General features: G+C 44.9%; 1 protein-coding gene across 4 annotated transcripts; it reads left to right on the top strand.

Moving 5' to 3' along the window:
- The first annotated feature begins 17,887 nt into the window (after positions 1-17,887).
- Positions 17,888-22,777, top strand: REPIN1 (replication initiator 1). Of its 4 annotated transcripts, none has more exons than XM_049894412.1 (3): positions 17,888-17,982; positions 18,447-18,644; positions 19,958-22,766. In XM_049894412.1, the coding sequence occupies exons 2-3, from the start codon at positions 18,488-18,490 to the stop codon at positions 21,682-21,684; spliced, it is 1,884 nt and encodes a 627-aa protein (XP_049750369.1). In that variant the 5' UTR covers positions 17,888-17,982; positions 18,447-18,487; the 3' UTR covers positions 21,685-22,766. The 4 variants fall into 4 exon arrangements, with proteins under 4 accessions (XP_049750369.1, XP_049750368.1, XP_049750370.1 ...); XM_049894411.1 differs by having other exon boundaries at positions 19,955-22,766; XM_049894413.1 differs by having other exon boundaries at positions 17,950-17,982; positions 18,518-18,644; positions 19,955-22,766.

The raw sequence follows: 22,777 nt of genomic DNA, 5'->3' as shown, positions 1-22,777 counted from the left end.
GCAACATGCAGAACAAGCCAAGGAACACACAGATAAAGCAATTGAAGAAATTAAAAAGATTATTCAGGAACATAATGAAAAAATTTAATAAACTGGAAAAATCCATAGAAAGACAGCAATCAGAAATTCAGAAGATTAACAATAAAATTACAGAAGTAGACAACTCGATCGAATCTAGAGCAGCAGAATTGAGCAAGTGGAAGGCAGAATTTCTGACCTTGAGGATAAAGCACTTAGCACTAACATATTTGAAGAAAAATCAGATAAAAGAATTTTTAAAAATGAAGAAACCTTAAAAATCATGTGGGACTCTATCAAGAGAAATAACCTACAAGTGATTGGAGTACCAGAACAGGGAGGGATAACAGAAAACACAGAGAGATCAGGTGAAGATTTGCTGGCAGAAAACTTCCTTGATATTGTGAAAGATGGAAGATATCTATCCAAGATGCTCATCGAACGCCACATAAGGTAGATCTTAAAAGAAAGTCACCAAGACATATTATAATCAAACTTGCCAAAACCAAAGATAAAGAGAGAATTTTAAGAGCAGCTAGGGATAAACGAAAACTCACCTACAAAGGAGAGCTAATAAGAATAAGCTCAGAGTACTCGGCAGAAACCATGCAGGCAAAAAGGGAATGGGATGACTTATATAAAACATTGAAGGAAAAAAACTGCCAGCCAAGAATCATATATCCAGCAAAACTGTCTCTCAACTATGAAGGTGAAATTAGGACATTTCCAGATAAACACAAGTTTAGGGAATTCTTAAAAACCAAACCAAAACTACAAGAAATACTGAAGGGAGTTCTTTGGTTAGAAAATCAATAATATCAGGTATCAACCAAAGACTAGAACACTGGGCAGAGCAATCAGAAGTCAACCTAGGCAGGGAAATCAAAAAATAAATAAACATTAAAAAACACTCAAAACAGGTTAACAGTGATGTTATTATGTAAAACAATAAAGAGGGACTAAGAAATGTAAAACAATAAAAAGGGACTAAGAAATTTTTTTTTTTTTAAGAAATGTAGTCATAGATCTTCCATATGGAGAGGAAGATAAGGTGATACAGAGAAATAAAAGTTAGCTAAAATTTAGAAAAATAGAGGTAAATAATAAGATAACCACAAAGGAGACAAACTATCCTACACATCAAAATAAAATACGAGAAAAAAATAGAGACAGAAAAAGCAGGGAAAAGAAATCAAACGCCTGGAAACTGAACAACACCCTGCTCAAAAAAGACTGGAGTATAAAAGACATTAAGCATGGAATAAAGAAATTCATAGAATCCAATGAGAATGATAATATTTCTTATCAGAACCTTGGGGACACACCAAAAGCAGTGCTCAGAGGGCAATTTATATCAATAAATGCACATATACAAAAAGAAGAAAGGGCAAAATCAAAGAATTATCCCTACAACTTGAGTAAATAGAAAGAGAGCAACAAAAGAAACCCTCAGGCACCAGAAGAAAACAAATAATAAAAACTAGAGTAGAACTCAATGAAATAGAAAACAGAAAAACAACTGAATTAACAAGACCAAAAGCAGGTTCTTTGAAAAAAATCAACAAAATTGGTAAACCTTTGGCCAAACTGACAAAAGAAAAATAGGAGAGGAAGCAAATAACCTGAATAAGAAATGAAATGGGTGATATTACAACAGACCCAACTGAAATTAAAAGAATCATATCAGATTACTATGAAAAATTGTACTCTAACAAATTTGAAAACCTAGAACAAATGGATGAATTCCTAGAAACACACTACCTACCTAAACTAACACAAACAGAGGTAGAACAACTAAATAGACCCATAACAAAAGAAGACATTGAAAAGGTAATCAAAAAAACTCCCAACAAAAAAAAAGCCCTGGCCCGGACGACTTCACTGCAGAGTTCTACCAAACTTCAAAGAAGAGTTAACACCATTACTACTATAGGTACTTCAGAGCATAGAAAAGGACGGAATTCTCCCAAACTCATTCTACAAAGCCAGCATATCCCTGATACCAAAACCAGGTAGACTCCACAAAAAAATTACAGACCTATGTCCCTCATGAACTTAGATGCAAAAATCCTTAACAAAATTCCAGCCAATAGAATTCAAGAACATATCAAAAAAATAATTCACCATGACCAATTGGGATTCATACCAGGTATGATTCAACACTAGAAAAACAATTAATGTAATCCAAAAATATATATATATAATAATATCATATAAATAAAACAAAAGACAAGAATCCCATGATTTTATCAGTTGATGCAGAAAAGGCATTTGACAAAGCTCAACACCCACTCATGATGAAAAACTCTCAGCAAAATAGGAATAGAAGGAAAATTCCTCAACATAATAAAGGGCATTTATACAAAGCCAACAGCCAACATCATCTTAAATGGAGAGAGTCTGAAAGCATTCCCCTTGAGATCGGGAACCAGACAAGGATGCCCCTCTATCACCGATCTTATTCAACAGTGTGCTGGAGGTCCTAGCCAGAGCAATTAGGCTAGACAAAGAAATAAAGAGCATCCAGATTGGCAAGGAAGAAGTAAAATTATCTCTGTTTGCAGATGACATGATCTTATACACAGAAAATCCTAAGGAATCCTCAAGAAAACTACTAATACTAATAGAGGGGCTCGGCAGAGTATCGGGATACAAGATAAATATACAAAAAATCAGTTGGATTCCTCTCCACCAACAAAAAGAACATCAAAGAGGAAATCACCAAATCAATATCATTTACAGTAGCCTCCAAAAAGATAAAATACTTTGGAATAAATCTTACCAGAGATGTAAAAGACTTACACAAAGATAACTACAAAACTCTTCTGCAAGAAACCAAACAGACCTACGTAAGTGGAAAAACGTACGCTGCTCATGGACAGGAAGACTTCACATTATAAAAATGTCTATTCTACCAAAAGTGATCTATAGATTTAATGCAATTCCGATCCAAATTCCAACAACATTTTTTGAGCTGGAGAAACAAATCACCAACTTCATATGGAAGGGAAAGAGCCCCCAGATAAATAAAGCATTACTGAAAAAGAAGAACAAAGTAGGAGACCTTACTCTACCTGATTTTAGAACCTATTACACCGCCACGGTAGTCAAAACACCCTGGTACTGGTACAACAACAGATACATAGATCAATGGAACAGAATTGAGAATCCAGACATAAATCCATCCACATATGAGCAGCTGATATTTGACAAAGGCCCCAAAATAGTAAAATGGGGAAAAGACAGTCTTTTTAACAAATGGTGCTGGCAAAAGTGGATATCCATCTGCGAAAAAATGAAACAAGACCCATACCTCACACCATGCACAAAAATGAGCTCAAAATGGATCAGAGACCTAAATATAAAATCTAAAATGATAAAGACCATGGAAGAAAAAATAGAGACAATGTTAGGAGCCCTAATACGTGGCATAAACAGCATACAAAACATTATTAAGAATGCAGAAGAAAAACTAGGTAACTGGGAGCTCCTAAAAATCAAACACCTATGCTCATCTAAAGACTTCACCAAAAGAGTAAAAAGATTACCTACAGACCAGGAAAATGTTTTTAGCTATGACATTTCCCATCACCACCTTATCTTTAAAATCTACATGATACTGCAAAAACTCAACTACAAAAAGACAAATAGCCCAATTAAAAAATGGGCAAAAGATATGAATAGCAACTTCACTAAAGAAGACATTCAGGTAGCTAACAGATGCTTGAGGAAATGCTCATGATCATTAGCCATTAGAGAAACGCAAATCAAAACTACAATGAGATTTCATCTCACTCCATCAAGGCTGGCATTAATCTAAAAAACACAAAACAATAAATGTTAGAGAGGCTGTGGGGAGACTGGAACACTTATACACTGCTGGTGGGAATGTAAAATCGTACAACCACTTTGAAAATCGATTTAGCACTTCCTTAAAAAGCTAGAAATAGAACTACCATATGATCCAGCAATCCCACTCCTTGGAATATATCCTAGAGAAATCAGAGCCTTTACATGAACAGATATATGCACACCTATGTTCAGTGCAGCACTGTTTACAATAGCAAAAAGATGGAAGCAACCAAGGTGCCCATCAACGGATGAATGGATAAATAAATTATGGTATATTCACACAATGGAATACTATGCATCAATAAAGAACAGTGATCAATTTGTGAAACATTTCATAACATGGAGGAATCTGGAAGGCATTATGCTGAGTGAAATTAGTCAGCTGTGAAAGGACAAATATTGTATAAGATCACTGTTATAAGAACTCGAGAAAGAGTTTAAACAGAGAAGAAGATATTCTTTGATGGTTATGAGAGGGGGGACGGAGGAAGGGAGGGTGGGAGAGGGGCATTCACTAATTAGATAGTAAATAAGAACTACTTTAGGTGACAGCAAAGACAACACACAATACAGGCGAGGTCAGCACAATTGGACTAAACAAAAAGCAAAGAAGTTTCCTGAATAAACTGAATGCTTCAAAGGCCAGTGTAGCAGGCGCGAGGGTTTGGGGACCATGGTTTCAGGGGACATCTCAGTCAATTGGCATAATAAAATCTATTAAGAAAACATTCTGCATCTCACTTTGGAGAGTGGCGTCCGGGGTCTTAAACGTTAGCAAGCAGCCATCTAAGATGCATCAATTGGTCTCAACTCCCCTGGATCAAAGGAGAATGAAGAACACCAAGGACACAAGGTAATTACGAGCCCAAGAGACAGAAAGGGCCACATAAACCAGAGACTACATCAGCCTGAGACCAGAAGAACTAGGTGGTGCCTGGCCACAACTGATGACTGCCCTGAGAAGGAACACAACAGAGAACCCCTGAGGGAGCAAGACAGCAGTGGGATGCAGACCCTAAATTCTTGTAAAAGACCAGGCTTAATGGTCTGAGACTAGGACCCCGGTGGTCATGGCCCCCAGAACTTCTGTTGGCCCAGGAGTGGAACTGTAAGCCAACGCCACTCGGGTTCTTGTCCTGTCTTATTAGCTAATTGAAACAAGACAAATACTGATTGCAAGGGAAACAGAAAGCGGCAAGTTTATTGTCTGCGCATACAAGGAGTGCATGGGGTCTAATAACCGTAAGGCCACGTGCTGGCTGACTAAGGAGGCAGGGGAGCTTTTTGTTTCCAACGGCATCGGGGGTTGGGTTTGGTACCAGAACTTTCTGCTCTTAGCCCCCCCGGGCGCCCATATTTGGGGGCCTGGGAGGGGTGTCAGTTGAAGGATGTGATTTCTTAAATCTGTGCATGTTTCAAGGTGTAAGTCTAACTCCAGCTAGTTCAGTGGACAGAGCCACTACCTGTTGCAACTTCTTGAAGAACGTTCAAAACAAGCTTGTGTTTAGCAAGACAAAGAGACGGCGGAAGGGCTATTGATTGGGGTTTTCTATATGGCTGAGCAGCCTGTTTCAGAACCATTCCCAAAGCCAACTCTTCAGTCAGGGATTGGACTGGACACAATGGGTGGGAGAGGGATGCTGGTGAGGAGTGAGCTTCTTGGATCAGGTGGACACTTGAGACTATGTTGGCATCTCCTGCCTGGAGGGGAGATGAGAAGGTAGAGAGGGTTAGAGCTGGTGAAATGAACACGAAAATAGAGAGTGGAGGGAGGGAGTGGGCTGTCTCATTAGGAGGAGAGCAATTGGGAGTGTGTGGCAAGGTGTCTGTCAGTTTGTCATACTGTGGGGGCTTGTGTGTTGCTGTGATGCTGGAAGCTATGCCACCGGTATTCAGATACCAGCAGGGTCACCCATGGAGGACAGGTTTCAGCTGAACTTCCAGACTAAGACAGACTAGGAAGAAGGACCCGATAGTCTACTTCTGAAAAGCATTAGCCAGTGAAAACCTTATGAATAGCAGTGGAACATCGCCTGATATAGTGCTGGAAGACGAGCCCCCAGGTTGGAAGGCACTCAAAAGATGACTGGGGAAGAGCTGCCTCCTCAAAGTAGAGTCGACCTTAATGATGTGGATGGAGTAAAGCTTTCGGGACCTTCATTTGCTGATGTGGCACCACTCAAAATGAGAAGAAATAGCTGCAAACATCCATTAATAATCGGAACCTGGAATGTACGAAGTATGAATCTAGGAAAATTGGAAATCTTTAAAAATGAAAAGGAGAGGTGGGGCCAAGATGGCTGACTAGGTAGAAGCTACCTTGGATCCTCTTGCAACAAAGACTCGGAAAAACAAGTGAATCGATCACATACATGACAATCTAAGAACCCTGACCTTCAAACACAAATGTAAAGAGTTGACCTGAGTGACAGAGACTGAGAACGAACAACCACGGGGAAGCAGCGACTGTTTTTGGAGCCTTGAGCCAGCGTCCCAGTCAGGAAACCTTGGCGCCGGGCTTTGGACGGGGCACAGGGGAGCTGAGCACTGCATCCTGAGACGGCGCAAACACAGGATGCAGCCCTAGCCCCCAGAGGTGACCTCGAGGGAAGCCCAGCCAGTGCACGCATGCAGCGCAGCAATGCGGCTGACAGGAGAAGTCACGGGGAGGCAGCAACTGGTTTTGGAGCCTGGAGTGCGGCGTCCCAGCCGGGGAACCTTGGCACTGGTCTTTGGACTGGGAGCAGAGGAACTGACCGCAGCTTCTGAGACAGCACAAGCACAGGACGCGGGCCTGACCCTAGGGGGCAATCTCTACCCAGCCAGTGCACACAGTCAACATGCCCGTTGGGAATCTCAGATAAAACAGTCATCCCAAGCAAGATAAGTAACTTTGTCTATATTCTGGGGTGCTACTCTCTCCTATTTATCTGAACCCTCCCCTCCCCTTCCCAGGCGGCTTCATTAACATTGGAATTTCCTGAGCCAGAGAGTGAAGTGTGCTGCAGTATTTCCTTTTTTTTTTTTTTGGTCTTTTCCTAACCCATTCTCCTGGCCTGAGAGAAGCAGCTACAAAAAACCCAGGGACCAAAAATCCTTCCCTGATTGGACTGAAAACACAGAACCAGCTCCAGCCAAACATAACGTGATCCGCAGTCTTGAGCTTTCATCCCTACAGGGAACAAGGTGGCTATTATAATGCAAAGACAATTCTGATAGGGATCTGACTGTAATTGTTTAGAAAATTACTGGAAAGACAAGTTTCCTAGGTCTGATATCTCTGCGTATTCAACAGAGCCCTCATTGACCCACAACACGGAACTGAGTGCTGAAGCTCCCCCCAGACCACCTAGCCTCCTGCCTTAGGGGTCTAAGGAGGGTGACACCTACCAATCTGTAGAGGTACCTGCATTGGGGGCCTAAGGTACAGCTGCAGAGCCCACCCACCAAGGTGCTTTAGGAATAGAGACACACCTACCTCACTGGCACTTGGGGGAAGCCTGTCAGCATCCTGCCCCCCCTGGAGTGTGAACCCCAGCTGCTACTAGAATCTGGTGCACACAACTATCACCACTACTTCTCTAGGTGGATAGGTGACAATCTGCACCACACACTTGATGACCCAAAATCAGATTCTACTCAAGAATAGTGAATGGACTCAGGCATATATATCTGGTAACAGCCCAAACCAGCCGGTAATAGGTCATAAGTGAGTCAAGGGCTACAACAATCAAGACAGCACAATCTAGTAGCCCATCTACGTATATTGAAAGAAAACAAAACAAAATAAGGCTCAGTGAGCAAATATAGAATAAATCACTACAATATCTTAGTGATGGCTCAGAGACAGCAGTCGATATCAAACCACATAAAGAAGCAGACCATGACTGCTTCTACAACCCCCCAAACTAAAGAATCAAAATCTTTCCCAAATGAAGATACAATCCTGGAATTGCCAGATACAGAATATAAAAAGCTAATTTACAGAATGCTTCAAGACATCAGGGATGACCTCAGAAATGAAATAAGGCAAGCTACAGAAAAAGCCAAGGAACACACTGATGAAGCACTTGAAGAACTCAAAAAGATTATTCAAGAACATAGTGGAAAAATTAATAAGTTGCAAGAATCCATAGAGAGACAGCATTCAGAAATCCAAAAGTTTAACAATAAAATTACAGAATTAGACAATGCAACAGGAAGTCAGAGGAGCAGACTCGAGCAATTAGAATGCAGACTGGGAAATCTGGAGGACCAGGGAATTAACACCAATATAGCTGAAAAAAAAAATCAGATAAAAGAATTAAAAAAAATGAAGAAACCCTAAGAATCATGTGGGACTCTATCAAGAAAGATAACGTGCGTGTGATTGGAGTCCCAGAGCAGGGAGGGATAACAGAAAACACAGAGAGAATAGTTGAAGATCTGCTTGCAGAAAACTTCCCCGACCTCATGAAAGATGAAAGGATATCTATCCAAGATGCTCATCGAACCCCATTTAAGATTGATCCAAAAAGAAAAACACCAAGACATATTATCATCAAACTTGCCAAAACCAAAGATAAAGAGAAAATTTTAAAAGCAGCCAGGGATAAAAGAAAGGTCTCCTACAAGGAAGAATCAATAAGAATAAGTTCAGACTACTCAGCAGAAACCATGTAGGCAAGAAGGCAGTGGGATGACATATACAGAGCGCCGAAGGAGAAAAACTGCCAGCCAAGGATCATATATCCAGCAAAACTCTCTCTCAAATATGAAGGCGAAATTAAAACATTTACAGATAAACACAAGCTTAGAAAATTTGCAAAAACCAAACCAAAGCTACAAGAAATACTAAAGGAAATTGTTTGGCCAGAAAACAAATAATATCAGATACCAGCCCAACACAAGGTCACAGAACAGAGCATCCTGATATCAACTCAAATAGGGAAATCACAAAAACAAATTAAGATTAATTAAAAAAAAAAAAACGCTCAAGACAGGGAATCATTGAAGTCAATATGTGAAAGACCACAATAATCAAAAAGAGGGAGTAAATACAGGTGGCATAGAACTGCCATATGGAGAGTGATACAAGGCGATACAGGACAATACAAGTTAGGTTTTTACTTAGAAAATTAGGGGGTAAATATTAAGGTAACCACAAAGAGGTATAATAACTCCATAACTCAAGATAAAAACCAAGAAAAACGTAACGACTCAGCAAACATAAAGTCAAGTACTAAGAAAATGGGGAACACACAATGTACAAAGAAAAATGTCTCGGCACAAAAAAGTAAGTGGAAAAATGAAATTGTCAACAACACACATAAAAAGGCATCAAAATGACAACACAAAACACATACTTATCTATAATTACGCTGAATGTAAATGGACTAAACGCACCAATAAAGAGACAGAGAGTCTCAGACTGGGTAAAGAAACACGATCCATCTATATGCTGCCTACAAGAGACACACCTTAGACTTAGAGACACAAACAAACTAAAACTCAAAGGATGGAAAAAAATATATCAAGCAAACAATGAGCAAAAAAGAGCAGGAGTAGCAATATTAATTTCTGACAAAATAGACTTTAAAGTTAAATCCACCACAAAGGATAAAGAAGGACACTATGTAATGATAAAAGGGACAATTGGCCAGGAGGATATAACCATATTAAATATTTATTCACCCAATGACAGGGCTGCAAGATACATAAAACAAATTTTAACAGAACTGAAAAGTGAGATAGACACCTCCACAATTATACTAGGAGACTTCAACACACCACTTTCGGAGAAGGACAGGACTTCCAGTAAGAAGCTCAATAGAGACACAGAAGACCTAATTACTACAATCAACCAACTTGACCTCACTGACTTCTACAGAACTCTCCACCCAACTGCTGCAAAGTATACTTTTTTTTCTAGCACACATGGAACATTCTCTAGAATAGACCACATATTAGGTCATAAAACAAACCTTTGCAGAATCCAAAACATCGAAATATTACAAAGCATCTTCTCAGACCACAAGACCATAAAAGTGGAAATCAATAACAGAAAAATTAGGGAAAAGAAATCAAATACTTGGAAACTGAACAATACCCTGCTGAAAAAGACTGGGTTATAGAAGACATTAAGGAGGGAATAAAGAAATTCATAGAATGCAACGAGAATGAAAACACTTCCTATCAAAACCTCTGGGACACAGCAAAAGCAGTGCTCAGAGGTCAATTTTATTGATAAATTTACACATACAAAAAGAAGAAAGAGCCAAAATCAGAGAACTGTCCCTACAACTTGAACAAATCGAAAGTGAGCAACAAAAGAATCCATCAGGAACCAGAAGAAAACAAATAATAAAAATTAGAGCTGAACTAAATGAATTAGAAAACAGAAAAACGATTGAAAGAATTAACAAAGCCAAAAGCTGGTTCGTTGAAAAAATTAATAAAATTGATAAACCATTGGCCAGACTGACTAAAGAAACACAGGATAGGAAACAAATAACCCGAATAAGAAACGAGATGGGCCACATCACAACAGACCCAACTGAAATTAAAAGAATCCTATCAGATTATTACAAAAAATTGTAGTCTAACCAGTTTGCAAACCTAGAAGAAATGGATGAATTCCTACAAAAACACTACCTACCTAAACTAACACAATCAGAAGTAGAACAACTAAATAGACCCATAACAAAAAAAGAGATTGAAACGGTAATCAGAAAACTTCCCCCCCCCCCCCCAAAAGCCCTGGCCTGGATGGCTTTATTGCAGAGTTCTACCAAACTTTCAGAGAAGAGTTAACACCACTACTACTAAAGATATTTCAAAGCATAGAAAATGATGGAAAACTACCTAACTCATTCTATGAAGCCAGCATATCCCTGATACCTAAACCAGGTAAAGACACCACAAAAAAAGAAAATTACAGACCTATATCCCTCATGAACATAGATGCAAAAATCCTCAACAAAATTCTAGCCAATAGAATTCAACAACATATCAAAAAAATAATCCACCACGACCAAGTGGGATTTATACCAGGTATGCAAAGCTGGTTTAATATTAGAAAAACCATTAATGTAATCCACCATATAAATAAAACAAAATACAAAAACCATATGATCTTATCAATTGATGCAGAAAATGCATTTGACAAAGTCCAACACCGATTTATGATAAAAACTCTCAGCAAAATAAGAATTGAAGGAAAATTCCTCAACATAATAAAGGGCATCTATACAAAGCCAACAGCCAACATCACTCTAAATGGAGAGAGCCTGAAAGCATTTCCCTTGAGAACGGGAACCAGACAAGGATGCCCTTTATCACCGCTCTTATTCAACATTGTGCTAGAGGTCCTAGCCAGAGCAATTAGGCTAGACAAAGAAATAAAGGGCATCCGGATTGGAAAGGAGAAGTAAAATTATCTCTCCTTGCAGATGACATGATCTTATACACAGAAAACCCTAAGGAATCCTCCAGAAAACTACTGAAACTAATAGAAGAGTTTGGCAGAGTCTCAGGTTATAAGACAAACATACAAAAATCACTTGGGTAAACATACAAAAATCACTTGGATTCCTCTACATCAACAAAAACAACATCGAAGAGGAAATCACCAAATCAATACCATTCACAGTAGCCCCCAAGAAGATAAAATACTTAGGAATAAATCTTACCAAATGTAAAAGACGTATACAAAGAAAACTACAAAGTACTACTACAAGAAACTAAAAAGGAGCTACATAAGTGGAAAAACATACCTTGCTCATGGATAGGAAGACTTAACAGTAAAAATGTCTATTCTACCAAAAGCCATCTATACATACAATGCACTTCCAATTCAAATTCCAATGACATTTTTTAATGTGATGGAGAAACAAATCACCAACTTCATATGGAAGGGAAAGAAGCCCTGGATAAGTAAAGCATTACTGAAAAAGAAGAAGAAAGTGGGAGGCCTCTCTCTACCTGATTTTAGAACATATTATACAGCCACAGTAGTCAAAACAGCCTGGTACTGGTACAACAACAGGCACATAGACCAATGGAACAGAACTGAGAAGCCAGGTATAAATCCATCCACATATGAGCAGCTGATATTTGACAAAGGCCCAGTGTCAGTTAATTGGGGAAAATGATAGTCTTTTTAACAAATGGTGCTGACATAACTGGATATCCATTTGCAAAAAAATGAAACAGGACTCATACCTCACACCATGCACAAAAACTAACTCCAAGTGGATCAAAGACCTAAACATAAAGACTAAAATGATAAAGATCATGGAAGAAAAAATAGGGACAATGTTAGGAGCCCTAATACAAGGCATAAACAGAATACAAAACATTACCAAAAATGACGAAGAGAAACCAGATAACTGGGAGCTCCTAAAAATCAAACACCTATGCTCATCTAAAGACTTCACCAAGAGAGTAAAAAGACCACCTACAGATTGGGAAAGAATCTGCAGCTATGACATCTCCAACCGGTGCCTGATCTCTAAAATCTATATGATTCTGTTAAAACTCAACCACAAAAAGACAAACAACCCAATCAAGAAGTGGGCAAAGGATATGAACACGCACTTCACTAAAGAAGATATTCAGGCAGCTAACAGATACATGAGAAAATGCTCTCGATCATTAGCCATTAGAGAAATGCAAATTAAAACTATGACGAGATTCCATCTCACTCCAACAAGGCTGGCATTAATCCAAAAAACACAAAATAATAAATGTTGGAGAGGCTGCAGAGAGACAGGAACTCTTATACACTGCTGGTGGGAATGTAAAATGGTACAACCACTTTGGAAATCTATCTGGTGTTATCTTAAAAAGTTAGAAATAGAACTACCATACAACCCAGAAATCCCACTCCTCGGTATATACCCTAGAAAAATAAGAGCCTTTACACGAACAGATATATGCACACCCGTGTTTATTGCAGCTCTGTTTACAATAGCAAAAAGCTGGAAGCAACCAAGGTGTCCGTCAATGGATGAATGGTTAAATAAATTGTGGTATATTCACACAATGGAATACTACCCATCGATAAAGAACAGTGATGAATCTGTGAAACATTTCATAACATGGAGGAACCTGGAAGGTATTATGCTGAGTGAAATTAGTCAAGGACAAATATTGTGTAAGACCACTATTATGAGATCTTGAAAAGTAGTATAAACTGAGAAGAACACATACTTTTGTGGTTACCAGGGGGGGAGGGAGGGAGGGTGGGAGAGGGTTATTTAGTGATCAGTTAGTAGATAAGAACTACTTTAGGTGAAGGGAAGGACGATACTCGATACACGGAAGGTCAGCTCAACTGGACTGGACCAAAAGCAAAGAAGTTTCCAGGATAAATTGAATGGTTCGAAGGTCAGCGGAGCAAGGGCGGGGGTTTGGGGACTATGGCTTAAGGGGACTTCTAAGTCAATTGGCAAAATAATTCTATTATGAAAACATTCTGCATCCCACTCTGAAATGTGGCGTCTGGGGTCTTAAATGCTAACAAGCGGCCATCTAAGATGCATCAATTGGTCTCAACCCACCTGGATCAAAGGAGAATGAAGAACACCAAGGTCACACGATAACTATGAGCCCAAGAGACAGAAAGGGCCACATGAACCAGAGACCTACATCATCCTGAGACCAGAAGAACTAGATGGTGCCCAGCCACAACCAATAACTGCCCTGACAGGGAGCACAATAGAGAACCCCTGAAGGAGCAGGAGATCAGTGGGATGCAGACCCCAAATTCTCATAAAAAGACCAGACTTAATGGTCTGACTGAGACTAGAGGAATCCCGGCAGTCATGGTCCCCAAACCTTCTGTTGGCCCAGGACAGGAACCATTCCTGAAGACAACTCATCAGACATGGAAGGGACTGGACAACGGGTTGGAGAGAGATGCTAACGAAGAGTGAGCTACTTGTATCAGGTGGACACTTGAGACTGTGTTGGCATCTCCTGTCTGGAGGGGAGATAGGAGGGTAGAGAGGGGTAGAAACTGGCAAAATTGTCACGAAAGGAGAGACTGGAAGGAGGGAGTGCGCTGACTCATTAGGGGGAGAGTAAGTGGGAGGATGGAGTAAGGTGTATATAAGCTTATATGTGACAGACTGATTTGATTTGTAAACTTTCACTTAAAGCACAATAAAAATTATTAAAAAAAATGAAATGGAACGCATAAACATCGATATCCTAGGCATTAGTGAGCTGAAATAGACTGGTATTGGCCTTTTTGAATCGGACAATCACAGTCTACTATGCTGGGAATGACAACTCGAAGAGGAATGGTGTTGCATTTGTCGTCAAAGAGAACGTTTCAAGATCTATCCTGAACTACAATGCTGTCGGTGATAGGATAATATCCATACGCCTACAAGGAAGACCAGTTAATACGACTATTATTCAAATTTATGCACCAACCACTAGGGCCAAAGATGAAGAAATAGAAGATTCTTATCAGCTGCTACAGTCTGAAATTGATCGAACATGCAGTCAACGTGCATTGATAATTACTGGTGATTGGAATGTGAAAGTTGGAAACAAAGAAGGATCAGTAGTTGGAAAATATGGCCTTGGTGATAGAAACAATGCCTGAGATCGAATGATAGCATTTTGCAAGACCAACGACTTCTTCATTGCAAATACCTCCTTTCACCAACATAAACGGCGACTATACACATGGACCTCGCCAGATGGAACACACGGAAATCAAACTGACTACATCTGTGGAAAGAGACGATGGAAAAGCTCAATATCATCAGTCAGAACAAGGCCAGGGGCCGACTGTGGAACAGACCATCAATTGCTCATATGGAAGTTCAAGCTGAAAGTGAAGAAAATCAGAGCAAGTCCACGAGAGCCAAAATATTACCTTGAGTATATCCCACCTGAATTTAGAGACCATCTCAAGAATAGATTTGATGCATTAAACACTAGTGACCGCAGACCAGACGAGTTGTGGCATGACATCAAGGGCATCATCCATGAAGAAAGCAAGAGGTCACTGAAAAGACAGGAAAGAAAGAAAAGACCAAGATGGATGTTCGAGGAGACTCTGAAACTTGCTCTTGAGCGTCGAGCAGATAAAGCAAAAGGAAGAATTCATGAAGTAAAAGAACTGAACAGAAGATTTCAAAGGGCATCTCGAGAAGACAAAGTATTATAATAACATGTGCAAAGAGTTGGGGATGGAAACCAAAAGGGAAGAACACGCTTGGTGTTTCTCAAGCTGAGAGAAGTGAAGAAAAAATTCAGGCCTCGAATTGCAATAGTGAAGGATTCCATGGGGAAAATATTAAAAAAGAAGATGGAAGGAATACACAGAGTCATCATACCAAAAAGAATTAGTGGATATTCAACCATTTCAAGAGGTAGCATATGATCAGGAACCGACGGTACTGAAGGAAGAGGTCTAAGCTGCTCTGAAGGCATTGGCAAAAAACAAGGCTCCAGGAACTGATGGAATATCAATCGAGATGTTTCAACAAACAGATGCAGTGCTGGAGGTGCTCACTCGTCTATGCCAAGAAATATGGAAGACAGCTTCCTGGCCAGCTGATTGGAAGAGATGCATATTTATGCCTATTCCCAAGAAAGGTGATCCAACTGAATGTGGAAATTATAGAAGAATATCATTAATATCATACCCAAGCAAAATTGTGCTGAAGATCATTCGAAAACAGCTGCAGCAGTAATCGACAGGGAACTGCCAGAAATTCAGGCTGGTTTCAGAAGAGGATGTGGAACCAGGATATCATTGCTGATGTCAGATGGATCCTGGCTGAAAGCAGAGAATACCAGAAGGATGTTTACCTGTGTTTTATTGACTATGCAAAGGCATTCAACTATGTGAATCATAACGAACTATGGATAACACTGCGAAGAATGGGAATTCCAGAACACTTAGGTGTGCTCATGAGGAACCTTTACATAGATCAAGAGGCAGTTGTTTGGACAGAACAAGGGGATACTGACAGGTTTAAAGTCAGGAAAGGTGTGTGTCAGGGTTGTATTCTTTCACCATACCTATTTAATCTGTACGCTGACCAAATAATCCAAGAAGCTGGGCTATATGAAGAACGGGGCATCAGGATTGGAGGAAGACCCATTAACAACCTGCGTTATGCAGGTGACACAACCTTGCTTGCTGAAAGTGAAGAGGACTTGAAGCACTTACTAATGAAGATCAAAGACCACAGCCTTCAGTATGGATTGCACCTCAACATATAGAAAACAAAAATCCTCAAGACTGGACCAATGAGCAACATCATGATAAGTGGAGAAAAGATTGAAGTTGTGAAGCATTTCATTTCACTTGGATCCACAATCAACAGCCATGGAATCAGCAGTCAAGAAATCAAAAGATGCCTTGCATTGGGCAAATGTGCTGCACAGGGCCTCTTCAAAGAGTTGAAAAGCAAAGATGTCACCTTGAGGACTAAGGTGCACCTGACCCAAGCCATGGTATTTTCAATGGCATCATATGCATGTGAAAGCTGGACAATGAATAAGGAAGACAGAAGAAGGGTTGACGCCTTTGAATTGTGGTGTTGGTGAAGAATATTGAATATACCACGGACTGCCAAAAGAACCAACAAATCTGTCTTAGAAGAAGTACAACCAGAATGCTCCTTAAAAGCAAGGATGGCGAGACTGGGTCTTACATACTTTGGACATGTTTTCAGGAGGGATCAGTCCCTGGAGAAGGACATCATGCTTGGCAGAGTACAGGGTCAGCGGAAAAGAGGAAGACCCTCAACGAGGTGGATTGACATAGTGGCTTCAACAATGAGCTCAAGCATAACAATTTTAAGGATGGCGCAGGACTGGGCAGTGTTTTGTTCTGTTGTGTATAGGGTCGCTATGAGTCAGAACTGACTCGAGGGCACCTAACAACAAGCAAGGCGTATGTAAGTTTTTGTGTGAGAGACTGACTTGATTTGTAAACTTTCACTTAAAGTACAATAAAAATAAAAAAAAGGTCTATAAGGACTTAGAAAAACAGAAAGTTCGAAAATAATCTATTTGTATATTTAGAAGATGCAATGTTCTGTAGCCATTAAAGATCATGTTATAAAAGAATATCTAATAACATGGCAGAAAATTCGCAACGTTATGTTAAATGAAAAGGGCAGACTACAAGACATTTTACAAAGGCAGCATCCAATTATGTGAAACATACATTACGTTCACGTAGAAACAACACTAGGGATTACATACAAAAACATTAAACGTAGTTGACCCTGGGAGGTAAAAGTATCAGGTTTCTATATTCGTCTAAAGTTCCTATTTACGGAACGAATTTTAAAAAGTACTTTAAAAATAACTGTACAATTTAAAAACTCCTTTTGTTAAAAAAAAAAGTATGCTTACAAAACATTGTACTATGCTGGAAAACCCGGGCAGCGCTCAGTTCAGAAAGCCAAGGCCACCTGCTGGCCCGACGCAGGGCTCCGGCCCGCACCTGCCTGCGCGGACCCCACCCCGGCTGCTTCGCGTCTCCCAGCGGAAGGTCCCGCGCGCGACGACGGCCACAGCGGCACCGCCCCACCCTCGGCCGCGGCCCTGGGAAGCCGGGAGCGCCTTCTCGTTTCCATTTCCGGAAGAGAGGGCATTCCCTTTTCCTCGGCTTCCACCCTGCACCTTTGAACTAGTCAGAACCTAGACTTTCGGGTCGGAGGCACTGCCCAGTTTCGAACTGAAGTGCAGCCAGAGGCCCCGGGCCCCGCGGTCTGGCCACGCGGCCTCATGACGGCGTCCTCCTTAGGGACAAAGGGTCGGAAACCGGCTCGGCCCGTCCGGAAAATCCGGGTGGTGGTCGCCATAGCAACGGAGCCCGGCCCGCGTCCCGGCTGCAGCCTGGAGCCCGGCCCGGCAGGGGACGCGGGCGACCCGCCGGCTTCGGCCCCGCGGCTCCGGCTTCCCGCCCCCGGCGCCCCCGGCGCCCCCGGCCGCCCCGCGCCCCGCGCCTGACCCTCGGCGGCTCCTGTAGTCACGTGGTGCTGGGAACCCGGCGGGGGGGCCGGCGGCCGCAGTGAACCCGACCCGCCGGAGCCGCGCAGCGGACGCGGGGCCTGCGCAGCCGGCGGCGGCATGGAGGCGGCCCGCGAGGTGCGGGCGCGGGGCGCGGGCTGCGGCCGGCGGGGCGGAGGGCGAGAGGGCGCGGGCCCCGAGCGGCGTCGCCGGCGCAGCCGTGTGCCCGCAGGCGGAGGACGCGAGGGTGCGGACGCGGCGCGCGGTGCCTGGCGCCGCGGTGTCAGCCGGAGGGAGCCAGGCCTGGTCCTGCAGAAGGGAGCGGGGAGGCGCCGCGGCGCTCGGCCGCCCTCGGCCTCAGGGGAGGCGGGTCCGGCCGGCCGGGGAAGGCGCTGGGGCCTCGCGGCGGAGGACGTGACCGCGACGCAGCGCTGTCGTGGGGGGGCAGGCTGGTGTCGTAGGCCGGTGTCTGCTAAGGTCGCTGGGCCAGGCTTAAGGCCGGCGTGCGCGGCTTTGTTGGCGGGGAGGGTGGGCCGCCTTGCGGCGGCGAGGACACTGCGGAGCCCGGAGCCTCACGCGCGTTTTCTCTCCCCTCCCCGCAGGTAAGGCTGGCCTCTCCGCGCCCAGAGGTCTGAGCTCTGCCATGGGGGTAGGGGTGTCTTTATTGCTGCAGTTTTCTCTGACGTCTGGGGGCTACCGGAGCGGGGGCCGAAGCAGGCGCTACTGCCGCAGAAGTCTCCCCAAGAGCGTCCCCAGGCGGAGCTGGACCAAGCTGCATCCCCAGCCCCACAGCTTCCAGGGTAGAGTCTGGCCTTTGTTGAGCTCCCGAACCATTCCATAGCCCAGAGCTAAGGCCTCCGCGGCCTGGTGGGGGCGAGGGGGCAGAAGGAGTGATCACCCTGTGAGTTCGGCCTGGTCACCGGGAAGGAGTCTTGTCTGGGCTCCTCCAGACCAGGAGGGCAGGGTCTAGGAAACTTAGGAGGGTGTGTCTGCCGCTGGAGAAAAGGCAGTGAAGATCCCTTAGGCATCTCACAGTCACCCTCACCACCCCAACCCCGGCGTTCTTGTAAGAGTCGCTCCTGTAGGAATTGGGGCTTCCTAACCCTGTGAGAGAGTTGTATGTGGGGCAGCCCTTGGCAGGGATCAGGCAGGACCAGGCAGGGTACAGGTTATAATCTCTTTTTTCCTGTTTTCCTCTTGCCCCAATAATCCCCAGCATCCTAAGGTAGGCAAGGCCAGGGATCGGGGCCCTCAGGGTAGCAGAATGTGGGTGTTGTTTGGATTGTGGGAGAGCGTTCCTTCCTGCTATCTCCTAACTGTGTACGTGGGCAGAGGACGGCAGGCGGACAGCATGTGGGCACAGTCTGGACAGGCGGTTGCCTGGCAGGAGGCTTCTGGGAGTCAGAGCTCCCCTTGTGTTCCCTGAGAAGGGCTGTTCTCACTCCCCAGGTTTCTGTCGTGAAGGTTGAGGTTAGTTATGCATAAAGCAACACCTGGAGAGGATAATAGGAATGAAAGCCTATAGCAATTTGTTCCTTCGAGAGCTTTACAAACCGAGTGTTTTAGAGGAAAGAACGCTGAACTGGGAGTTTAGAACACCTGTTCTCTAGTCTTAGATCTGCTCTTGGTTTTCTGTGTCACCTTTTTGCTTGTCCCGTCAAAGAGAGAGCTGACTGACTGCTCTTCTAGCCTCACAGCGTTGCCGTGGAGCTCAGACGCAGCCAGCCTTAGGAAGTAGTGGAAGTGAGGAAGGGCGATAGGGTAGCACTTCGGGAAAGTGTAAAGCGTTGTAAGTAGACAAGGCTGCATTTCCTGATGAACACTGGGTGTTTACTGCATGCTGGACCTGGGGGTGCAGTGAGGCGTCCCAGGAATGGTTAGTAGTGTGCGGCTCAGTAAGGAGGTAGACAAGTATATTTGAAATGTTATCTAGAGGCTCAAGGTTGAAATAAAATGGAGTATACACAAAATAGAAGATTAGTCTGGCATAGTGTCCAGGGCTATAGGAGTCGGGTTTGGGCAAGCTCTCCTCAGTGGGCTGGAGCTGTCAGGGAAGGAACTGGGACAGGGCGTGTTGATCTTTCAAGTGACTGTGCTTTTCTGCCCTCAGCAGAGGAAGAACTGATGCTGGAACGGCGCTGCAGGGGTTCCCTGGCCATGGGCCCGGCTCATCCCCGACTCCTTTCTGGGCCCTCCCAGGAGTCACCCCAGACCCTGGAGGAGGAACCCCGTGGGCTGAGGTCACTGGGCACGTCAGGGGCCATGTTGAGTGGCCGAGCCCCAGGGGGAGCCCACCGCTGTGCCCACTGTAGACGGCACTTCTCAGGATGGGTGGCCCTGTGGCTTCATGCCCGGCGGTGCCAGGCCCGGCTGCCCCTGCCTTGCCCTGAGTGTGGGCGCCGCTTCCGCCACGCCCCCTTCTTGGCACTGCACTGCCAGGTCCATGCTGCAGCCACTCCAGACCTGGGCTTTGCCTGCCATACCTGTGGGCAGGGCTTCAGAGGCTGGGTGGCCCTGGTTCTGCACCTGCGAGCCCACGCAGCAGCAAAGCGGCCTATAGCATGTCCCAAATGCGAGAGACGCTTCTGGCGACGAAAGCAGCTCAGAGCTCACCTGCGGCGGTGCCACCCCCGCCCCCCTGAGGCCCGGCCCTTCATATGTGGCAACTGTGGCCGAAGCTTTGCCCAGTGGGACCAGCTCGTTGCTCACAAGCGGGTTCATGTGGCTGAGGCCCTTGAGGAGGCAGCAGCCAAGGCCCTCGGGCCTCGGCCCAGGGGCCGCCCAGCGGTGACTGCCCCCCGGCCTGGTGGAGATGCTGTTGACCGTCCCTTCCAATGTGCCTGCTGTGGCAAGCGCTTCCGGCACAAGCCCAACTTGATTGCGCACCGACGTGTGCACACAGGCGAGCGGCCCCACCAGTGCCCTGAGTGTGGGAAGCGCTTCACCAACAAGCCCTACCTGACCTCTCACCGGCGCATCCACACTGGTGAGAAGCCCTACCCATGCACAGAGTGCGGGCGCCGCTTTCGGCACAAACCCAACCTTCTGTCGCACAGCAAGATTCACAAGCGATCTGAGGGGTCTGCCCAGGGTACCCCTGGCTCAGGGAGCCCCCAGCTTCCAGCTGGCCCATTTGAGCCCTCATCAGAGCTCACCCTAGAGGCCCCACTGGAACCTGTACAGGAGCCTGTCCCAGAGCCTTTGTTGGCAGCCCCGCAAGAGCCTCCGCAGGCCCAGGCTGCAGCCGCCACGTCTCTCTACAGCTGTGATGACTGTGGTAGGAGCTTCCGGTTGGAGCGTTTCCTGCGGGCTCACCAACGGCAGCACACTGGCGAACGGCCCTTCACCTGCACCGAGTGCGGAAAGACCTTTGGCAAGAAGACCCACCTGGTGGCTCACACCCGGGTCCACTCAGGTGAGCGGCCCTTTGCCTGCGAAGAGTGTGGGCGCCGCTTCTCACAGGGCAGCCACCTGGCAGCCCACCGGCGTGACCACGCCCCTGAGCGGCCCTTTGTCTGCCCAGACTGTGGCAAGGCTTTCCGCCACAAGCCCTACCTGGCAGCCCACCGGCGCATCCATACCGGTGAAAAGCCCTACGTCTGTCCTGAATGCGGCAAAGCCTTCAGCCAGAAGTCCAATCTGGTGTCCCATCGACGCATCCACACAGGCGAGCGCCCCTACGCGTGCCCTGACTGTGACCGGAGCTTCAGCCAGAAGTCCAATCTCATCACCCACCGCAAGAGCCACATCCGAGACGGCGCCTTCTGCTGCGCTATCTGTGGCCAAACCTTTGATGATGAGGGGAAGCTCCTGGCCCATCAGAAGAAGCACGATGTTTGAAAGGGCAGGGGAGACGGAGGCTGGGGAAGAGAGAATTCGGATGTCATTGGAGAGGAGTATCCTAGTGGGCTCGGGGTGCTCTGGTTGGTGCTGGTATAGCAGATGGGATGTAAGTCACTGGAAACGGTAGAGGGGCGGGGAATGAAGTGAGCCCTATTAGAGAGGGAGACCAACTCCCCCTCACCAAGGAATCCACTTTCAGAGTGCAAGGGCCCCAGCCTTCCAGCTGGTGTCTGCTAAGATTGTCCTGTGCTCTGGAAGAGTAGCAATAGCAGCCTGATGTACCCGTAGTACCCTTGGGCTAGAGAAGCCACCATTGGAAAGGAGGACATTCCATCCTCTGGTGTTAACCGCCTTAATGTTCCTGTGTCTTTTATTATGAGTTACTTCAAATCATTTTGGAAATAGGTGTGGTATAATTCTTAGTAAATAAACACTTGGGGAGGAAAAGTGGGCCAGCTAGATATACCTTGGAGAACCTGCTGGCCTTGTTAGCATCTGGACTTTGTCCAGCATCTAGAGGTGAAGCTGAACTGCTCATACCTGTCCCATCTTGTCCCCTCCCTCTGCCCCCTGCATAGGCACCCAGGCCTAGACTAACTACTCTTACTGCTGACTTCATCCCCTTCGCTCCTCAAAGTCCAACCCATGGTACTTGCGTACCGGTAGCTCTGGCATTTTCTACTCACTACCCATCCTTTACCCATCCCTATACATAACTCCCCCTGGCTGTCAGCACCCATATGTCTGGGCTTTTGTCTGAACACTCCAACTCTTCCCTCACTCCTGCCAGACCTCAAAAATGTATGGAAAGGACAGCCCCCTTGATAGTGAAGTGTCAGCTGCAGGGGAGATATTGAATGAGTTTCCTTTTCGGTATTACTAGTATGCAGTGCCAGCCTCTGCTTAAGCACTTAGGTGACAGGGAATTTCCCACCTCCTGAGGCCCTGGTTCTGTTGCAGGATAATTCTAATTGTTAGAAATTCTTCCTTGTAATGAATGAAATCCGCTTTCCTATGATGGTGACCTATTGGGCCTTGTTCTGTTCCCTGGAACGTCACAGAACAACTATTTACTCTCCTTTTCAAACTA

The sequence above is a fragment of the Elephas maximus genome, chromosome 8 (assembly GCF_024166365.1).
Source record: "Elephas maximus indicus isolate mEleMax1 chromosome 8, mEleMax1 primary haplotype, whole genome shotgun sequence".
Classification (NCBI taxonomy): Eukaryota; Metazoa; Chordata; class Mammalia; order Proboscidea; family Elephantidae; genus Elephas; species Elephas maximus.
Note: the sequence above shows the minus strand (reverse complement) of the source record. Positions and strands in the feature narration are given on the sequence as shown.